General features: G+C 45.4%; 1 protein-coding gene across 1 annotated transcript; it reads right to left on the reverse strand.

Annotated features, from left to right (window-relative positions):
- Positions 1 to 3,473: 3,473 nt before the first annotated feature.
- Positions 3,474 to 8,805, reverse strand: LOC126931084 (keratin, type II cytoskeletal 6A-like). The gene is made up of 9 exons (XM_050748823.1): positions 8,198 to 8,805; positions 7,050 to 7,264; positions 6,640 to 6,700; positions 6,386 to 6,481; positions 6,097 to 6,261; positions 5,470 to 5,595; positions 4,631 to 4,851; positions 4,372 to 4,406; positions 3,474 to 4,258 (listed from the first exon to the last, which is right to left on the reverse strand). The coding sequence occupies exons 1-9, from the start codon at positions 8,735 to 8,737 to the stop codon at positions 4,023 to 4,025; spliced, it is 1,695 nt and encodes a 564-aa protein (XP_050604780.1). The 5' UTR covers positions 8,738 to 8,805; the 3' UTR covers positions 3,474 to 4,022.

The following is an 8,805-nucleotide window of genomic DNA, read 5'->3' on the forward strand; positions in this document are numbered from 1 at the left end:
GTGAACCTAAAACTGCTCTAAAAAATAAAGACAATATAGATAAACCTGGCAGACGTTATGCTAAGTGAAGTAAGCCAGACATAGGATGACAAATACTACATGGTCTCACTTATTGTGTTATGTAGAAGAGAGGAACTTATGGAAGTTTAGAGTAGAATGATGGTTATGAGAGACTGGGGGAGGGGGTGAGGATGGGATAGAATGGGAATAGCTTGTCAAAGAGCACAATTTCAGTTAGATGAGAGGAATAAGTTTTGAGATCTATTGTGCAGCAGGGTGACAATCATCAATAATAATATATTGCATATTTCAAAATAGCTAAGAAAGTAAATGTCAAATGTCTCACCACAGAAAATGATAAAGCAAGGTGATAGATATATTAAGTAGCTTGATTTAATCATTTCATATTTTGTATATATATAAAAACATCATATTGTACCTCATAAATTTATGCAATTTTGTTTTTGTCAATTTAAAATGATATTAATTTTTAAAATGCCCCCAAAATTCTATGGATTTTGACAAATGCATAATGTGACCTCACCACTACAATTGTTTCACTTATCACCTTGCAAAGATCTTTTGCCTTTTCATATAAACTTTATCCAGTTTATTGATATTTGCACAATAGCTTGCTGGGATTTTAATTGGGATTGTGTTGAATCTATGTATCAGTTTAGAGAGAATTGACAGCTTAATAATTCTGAGTCTTCCAATCTACCAATCTGGATTGTCTCTTCATTTATTTATATCTTTGATTTATTTCATCATTATTTAGTAGTTTTCCACTTACGGAGTCTCTTTATATTTTGTTAGATTTATGCCTAAGCATTTAATCTTTTGGTGTTATTTTGAAGGGTATTGATTTTTAATTTCAAATTTCAGTTCCTCATTGATGGTATATAAGAAAGTACTTACTTTTGTCTAGTAATCTCGTGGCCTGCAACTTTGCTGTTTTGCTTATTGCTGCCAGGAAAGTTTTGGTAGATTCTTTGAAATTTTCTGCATTGACTAAATGTCATATGAGAACAAAGAGAGTTTTTTAAAAAAATTTCTAATATATATTACTTTTATTGCTTTTTCTCATCTTACTGCTGCAGTTAAACTTCCAGTACAATGCGAGTAACAGTGGAGAGAGGGGACATGTCTGCCTTGCTCTCGAACTATGCGAAAATGGCCTAGTCTCTCACTATTAAGTATGATGTTAACTATGGGATTTTTTATTTTTCTTATGTTCTTCACCAAGTTGAGGAAGTTGCCCTCCATTTCTTGTTTGCTGACAGGCTTGTTTTCTTTGAAACATGAATTGATGTTGGGTTATATAATCAACTTTTTCTGCATCAATTGATATAGTTACATTATTTTTCTTTTTTAGTCCTCTGATATGGTAGATTTTATTGATGGCTTTTGAATGTTACACTAGCCTCACATATATATGATAAATCCTGGTTCGTTATGGTGTATAACTTTTAAGTACTTGGTAGGATTAAATTTGGTAATATTTTGTTGAACAATTTTGCATCTATGTTTATAAAAGGTATTGGTCTATAGTTTTCTTTTCTCAAAATGTCTTTATCTAGTTTTGGTGTTAGAGTAATACCGACCTCTGTGGAATGAGTTATAAAGTGTTCTCTCTGCATCTGTTTCCCAGAAGACATTGTAGACAATCGGTATCATTTCATTTTTAAATGTTAATAGAATTAACCAATAAAAATATCTGGGCCCGGTACTTTCTTTTAGAGAGGCTGTAAATTATTGATTCAACTTATTTAATAGGTATGTGAGTATTCCAATCTATTTCTCCCTGTGTGAATTTTGGTAACCTGTGTCTTTCAAGAATTTGGTGCATTTCATCGTAGTTTCAAGTTTGTTCATTTGTAGTTTTCCTTTATTATGCTTTGAATGTCCATATACTATAAGATTTTTATTTTTTATATGGATACACATTTATGCACATTGTTTTAAACCTCCTTTTGGTATACTTCTACATCCTAGATAATTTACCTTGTCAGTTATTTTCCTTTTCATTATACCTCATGAGTATATAACTGTATGTGTGGTCAGTGGGCTTGGGTCAGTTATGACATGCGTGCTGTTGGGGAGATCTGGAGGGCAATGAGGAGACATCAATGTCGGAAGCTGCCCATGTTGCTGAGGAAAAGCCTAAGGGTGAACACAGTGGGAATCTGACACAGCAGGATCCTGAAACACCTTCTGTGAATTTGCCAACCAAATAAAATGTCTCTAGTGATGTGGGAGCCAGAATGTTAGGGGGATAATTGTCACTCCTGAGGAAAACAGGAACTGAGGTGGCCCAAAGGCAACGCTAGCTGACCATCCGCTCATATCCTGAGACTTTCCTTAGCCATTCAGAGATGCCAGTCCAGTTCACAGACAGGCCAGTTCACTCCTGAGGGAGGAATATAACTGTCTCTTCTGATAAACAGACTCGGTTTCATGGAATCTCTGTGAGAGGCTTAGAGTACGAAAGGGAGGGAATTTCCATTCTTGTTTTGCTTTCCCATTTCAAGGAATAAGCATGTGAGTTTTGTGCCTGGCTGTTTGGTTTTTTATTTTTTATTTTTCAATTTATTTTTTGAGACAGAGTCTTGCTCTGTTGCCCAGGCTGGAGTACAGCAGCATGATCTCAGCTCACTGCAACCTCCCTCCTGCTCCCGGGTTCAAGTGATTTTCCTGCCTCAGCCTTCTGAGTAGCTGGGATTGGCACCCACCACCATGCTCAGCTAATTTTTATATTTTTAGTAGAGATGGGATTTCACCATGTTGGCTAGGCTGGTCTCAAACTCCTGACCTCAGGTGATCCACCCACCTCAGCTTCCCAAAGTGTGGGGATTACGGGAGTGAGCCACCGCCCCCAGCTGTTTGGATTTTAATTGTATCAGCTTTAATGTCCCATTTCCCTGTTGTGAAGATTACTGTGGTGCATATCCATGTGCGTATAGCTTTCTGCATTTGCATATTCTCCTCAGGATACATTTCCAGAGGTGTAATTTCAGTTCTAAGTAGGCACATATTGATTGCTGTTGATACACCTTGTCAAATAATTTTCTTAGTCATGGGGCAATTCTAAGTATAAATAAAGTATCTTATTTTCTTCTCAAATGACTTTTATTCTATTTGGCCAAAAATGTTTCTCCGCCTGGGCATTTAGGCCAAGCGCCGGTGTATAAGGAAGAGTAGTCTTAGAGACCAAGTCAGAGGCACTTGGCTGCCAGTTCCTACATACAGTAAAACGAGAGTGGACAATCATGGTGGACCAAATGCCTCCCACTCCACTTGCCAAACATTTAGGAGGAATTTGATCTGAGAAGAGACCTGAATATCAGGATACCATAGTGCTGTTAATTGAACCTCTCTAAAGGAGAAGGTTTAAGCACATGGGGATATGGATTATCAGTTAAAAATAAAAAGGCATTTGTCAACTGAAAAAGCTGAAGAAATATTGGTACCATGCATTACTTTAAAACCTGCTTTATTTAGAAATTACAAAGAGCAAAGAGCAGAGAATTCATCACAGGGAGACAGACTGTATACATCATACGACTAGTCACTTGCGCTTCCATGGATACTGCAGGGGGAGTTCACAATACTTTTAAGGTAGGGAGTCTGGGGGCCAATGGAAAATAAGTGGAAGTTGTTCTGATATAAGCCTCAGGCAGTTTTCAGTAATGAAAAGGAGCAGAGATCATTTTCTTATCATGCTCAGCCTCAGAGATAGAACACCGGAGGCAAGATATTAATAAATTAGTAACAGAGTGAAGCTCCAGTGGTGATTACATCATGATGTAAAATCAGAGGTTGATCTGATGGTGAGCAATGGGTGCTCAAATGGGGCTGGTATAGACAGAGAGAAGAAGTGAGGGCACTAAGCATCCATCCCCAGCTCTACCTGGGAGAGCAGGGGAGACTGGAGGCCACGAGAGGACAGACAGCCTGAGGAGAGGGCTCTGCAGCCAGAGAGGGGCCTGAGAACTGTGGGACCGAGAGCTGGTGGCAGCACTTCAGTGCTTGTAGCTCTTCCTGCTGGAGGAGGAGGTGGTGGTGTACTTGATGGTGGAACTGCCGCCTCCAACAGAGCTGAGGCCACCCCCAATGGCTCTGCCGCTGCTGGAACTGAAGCCACCTCCAACACCAAGACCACTGCCATAGGAGTAGCTGCTTCCTCCACCCAGGCCTAAGCCACTGCCGACACCACTGGCACCGCCATAGCCACTGGAGACGGTGGATTGTACCACAGCTGTGGTGGGGAGGGGACAAGGACACAAGAAGCCACGGTGAGCTCATCTTGTCAGCCTGAGCCCAGTCAGAAGAGTGCAAGGGCAGGGGAGGAAGGCAAGCAAAGGTACTTACAGATGTTGACTTGTCCAACGCCTTCGCCATTCAGCCTGTGGAGAGGAACACAGGGAGGGTGAGACCTCAGAGAGCCCTTCTTTCCCTGGACCAGTGTGGGCAGCCTCGGTGTGTAGAAGAGTCCATGGGAAACAGCTCTTTTAGTTTTCTCTCAAGAAAAGCAATTATGGCCATGGGCAGTGCACCCTAGAGTTGTGCTCAGTGCCAGGCACCTTAAAGATGGACTCAACTGTTGGAGGAAGCCGCGTCAGTTACCCACCTGCACTCCTCGCCCTCCAGCAGCTTGCGGTAGGTGGCAATCTCCACGTCCAGGGCCAGCTTCACGTTCATCAACTCCTGGTACTCCTTCAGCAGCCGGGCCAGGTCCTGCTTGGCCTTCTGCAGGGCATCCTCCAGCCCTTCCAGCTTGTTCTTGGCATCCTTGAGTGCCATTTCCCCACGCTGCTCAGCATCAGCAATGGCAGCCTGCAGGCTGGCACACTAGGAGGGGAAAGGAAGAGAAGGAACTTATTGCCTCCTCCTCCAGAGGAGGCTGGCTCTTGTTTAGTGAACAAGGGTCCTGTAACCCAAAATTGACAGAGAATGAGCTCTGACTCTTCCTGTCCAGTGTTTTTCCATTTGGCAATATTTGTCTAGTCTGGGAGTCAAGTGACAAAGTCCTATGCCCCTTGTATTAAGCACCTGCATGAGAATGTGCTCTGTATCTGATGGGAGACAATACAATGGACCCAAAAACAAGGTACATGGAAGATGAAGGCCCAGATTTGTACTGAGTGCTGTTTTCAAAACTACAACAAGAAAAATTTTGAGGAATACATCTGGATGCCACATTAAAATATACAAAATTGTGACTATCTGTAGGTGAGGTGATGACTTTTTACTTGACTGTTGAGACCTGGCCTTGCTCATGCCTCAGAGGCTCATCCTCTTGAGTGGGATTCACTTCTCTATTGAGTTCTCAATGAGGGCAAGAACTATATATGTTCCTCACCCTAGTGTTGGTTTACTTTTCAAGAATTATCTCAAATAATAGCTAATGACTGCCTAATGGGTCTAGCAAAAAATGATGCTTCTCTACTTCATTGCCCCTCACCATACCTGCTTCTTGACGTGGTCGATCTCAGATCTTAGCCTCTGGATCATGCGGTTGATCTCAGCAATCTCCTGCTTGGTGTTGCGCAGGTCGTCCCCGTGTCTGCCCGCTGTGACCTGCAGCTCCTCGTACTGCAGTCCAGAGGTGGAGAGAGAGACAGTGTCTACGGGTTCTTACCTGGCTAGCGATGACTTTCTCTTGTGTATCATGCATGTCATGAAGTGAACCTAATGGCTTCTCCCCAAGGAACTTGAGGAGAAGCTGATGTTATGTGGTGGGTGGTTACTAAACACTGGAGTCACAGACCATCCTCATTGTGGCACCACTATCTGCCTAATTTCCTTAGGGAGTACAAATGTTCTGTACCATTTTCTAAAAGTCAGCAATCAGGATGAAGCTAAATGCAGAGATGACTATGTCATTGTCTATGGTAGCTTTCCTCCTGCGTTGGGTTCTTTTTCCTTCTTGACTTGGGTGTAAGTTCCGCAAATGTCTGCTCTAATAGTGCAGGTGCACGTCCTGTGAGAGGACCCTGGCTTCCTGTAAGGGGATGTCCCCAATGAAGTCTGCAGTTCTCTGGCATTCAGGGCTGGACACAGGGATTCCTCAGCGGCTACCCACCCTCTGCTCACCTTGCTCTGGTACCAAGACTCGGCCTCAGCCCGGCTCCTCTGAGCAATCTCCTCATATTGGGCCTTGACCTCAGCGATGATGCTGTCCAGGTCCAGGTTGCGGTTGTTGTCCATGGACAGCACCACGGATGTGTCTGAGATGTGGGTCTGCATCTGGGACAGCTCCTGCAGAACAGAAGGTCATAAGATCAACTTCACTTCTGACATTTACAGAGATACCCAGCCCTATACATCTTCTCCCCTTTGCAGACCCCATCAGAGTAAACAGAAGAATGGTGGAGATGCTTACTGCTTCATACAAGGCTCTCAGGAAGTTGATCTCGTCTGTGAGAGTGTCTGCCTTGGCTTGCAGTTCAACCTTGTTCATGTAGGCAGCATCCACGTCCTGGGGAAAGAGCCAACAATCTGGAGTTACCTGAGCGCAGCTTCCCAATCTACCCACCTTCTAGTCCCCCTACCGATTCTCCTCTCCCAGGTGAGTGATGACACAGAGCCACTTCTGTCCTTCCAAGTGAATTTGAACCCCCGGCTTCATCTGCTCACCTTCTTCAGAGTCACAAATTCATTCTCTGCTGCTGTGCGCTTGTTGATTTCATCCTCATATCTGCAGGAAGGAAGGCATGGGATATATTAGAGCCAGTGGGTAGGATGAAACAGAAAAGCAGCCTGGAATCCAACATTTTCCAAAATGGAATATATTCTAATTGAGCTTTCCTGCCACAGAGCGCCTAAGGGACGGTTTTTGCTTCTCCTAAATTTGTCACTTCTTTAATCTCGCCATCCTCTCATAACCATTTGTGGTTCTTGCAGGTTTGCTCCTAGGGACTAATTTGTGCTTTCCGTTTCCATGGACATGGGTTGTTAGGAATGCCACCCCCATCTGGCCCTGGTCACCCAATAGTCTTGAAGTGTGTGCTGCAGGAAATTGAGTCCATTTCTCCTATTTAACTCACTTGTTCTTGAAGTCCTCCACCAGGTCCTGCATGCCTCTGAGCTCCGAGTCCAGGCGGCCCCGTTCCCCAACGATGCTGTCCAGCTGCCTCCTGAGGTTGTTGATGTACTGCTCGAACAACGGCTCCAGGTTCTGCCTCACGGTCTTGGTTCCCTGCTCCTGCAGCAGGGTCCACTTGGTGTCCAGAACCTTGTTCTGCTGCTCCAGGAACCGCACCTGGAGGGGAAGCAAGACGGTCATTTTCCAGGCAAAGGAAGGAAGAAAAAGTGTCTGATACCTGGTTTACTGGCAGGTCCAGGAGGTCCCCATGGTGCTGGGCTACTACAGTGCATGTAGAGAGGCTCAGGCTGGGCTCTGCTCCCCCAACCCCTTCTCCTTTGCACCCCACCAATCTCACTAGAGAAATTGTCCCACAGACCATTGAGGTGTGTGTTCTCACACTGTAAGCTATTAATTGTATCAGTGAGTTTCAACATTTCTTCGTTTTCTTTTTCCAAGCACAGTCACAAATCTAGTTTAAAAATACTATTTACCTGATGTGTTGTACAGTTTTTATTACTGATAGGACCTCAGTTAGGAAGGATATTAGATGTTGCCTTATGATTAGATTCCAGTCTAATTTCCGATTTAGTGTGGTTTCTCCACTCAAATATTCTGATGTTATGATCATTCTCTGTTTTTAAAATTAATTAGCATTTCTCCAGGTTTTATAGTTGTTTCTATGCCCATTTTTTCTTAATCCAGCCAGATTATCTTTTTCTTTTCTTTCTAAATTTTTTTCCTCTTACTCAGACCTGAGAGTGTAATTTACCAGCCCATATACTCCTGGCATTTGCTTTGTAATCTCTTAGACACTTTAGAGGGAAGAGTTAACCTACTCCCCTCTCCGATGGCCTCATCTGTGCTTCAGGGTTGTGAAAAGTTGTGGCTCTCCCTAGGCAGGAGTGAGAACCAATCCGTAGATCCCATGTGGGAGTGATGCCTGTCCCTGCTGCCGGCTGTGCGGCTGTGCACCGGAAGCCACGTGCACTCTGCAGAGCTGGGCTGAGTCCCCTTCTCCCTCCCTCCTAGGTCTCCCTGGCAGGAATGTGTTCCTCCTCTGGTCTGGGGACCCTGAAGTGCCCCGTGGAGGGCATGACCCTGGCTCACCTTGTCGATGAAGGAGGCGAACTTGTTGTTGAGGGTCTTGATCTGCTCGCGCTCCTCGGCCCGCACCCGCTGGATGGCGGGGTCGATTTGCAGGTTGAGGGGAGTCAGGAGACTCTGGTTGACGGTGACCTCTTGGATGCCTCCAGGGGGGCACACAGGGAAGCCAGGGCCCCCAAAGCCACCAGCAAGGCCGGCTCCACCACCCAGACCAAAGCCAATGCCGGCTCCACCACCGAAACCAAATCCACTCCCGGCGCCACCAAAGCCATAGCTGCCTCCGGCTCTGCTGCCATAGCCGCCACCGATGGCACAGCTGCCCCCTCCAATGGAGATCCTCTTGGAGCCCCCCAGGCCATACAGGCTGCGGCTGCCAAAGCCAGCTCCTCCACATGCGCCACCCAGGCCACCACTGCCCCTGGAGCGGGACACGGAGACGCTGCTGAAGCCAGAGCGGCTGACCCCAGGGAGCCTGGCTGAGCCGGCACTGAAGCCCCTGCGGCTGCTGCTGTGGCTCCTGATGGTGGTGGATGTGCTGGCCATGGTTCCAGGAGATGAGAGGGCTGTGGAGAGCGTGAGAGGCTGGAGGTGAGAGGGAAGAGAAGCAGGAC

This window comes from Macaca thibetana, chromosome 11 (genome assembly GCF_024542745.1).
Source record: "Macaca thibetana thibetana isolate TM-01 chromosome 11, ASM2454274v1, whole genome shotgun sequence".
Taxonomy (NCBI): Eukaryota; Metazoa; Chordata; class Mammalia; order Primates; family Cercopithecidae; genus Macaca; species Macaca thibetana.

Coding starts and splice junctions, on each gene's coding strand:
- LOC126931084 (XM_050748823.1), bottom strand. CDS start 8,737: ATGGCCAGCACATCCACCACCATCAGGAGCCACAGCAGCAGCCGCAGG. Junction 7,265..8,197: donor TCGCCTCCTTCATCGACAAG/GTGAGCCAGGGT, acceptor CTTCCCCTCCAG/GTGCGGTTCCTGGAGCAGCA. Junction 5,596..6,096: donor AGTCTTGGTACCAGAGCAAG/GTGAGCAGAGGG, acceptor TCTGGACTGCAG/TACGAGGAGCTGCAGGTCAC.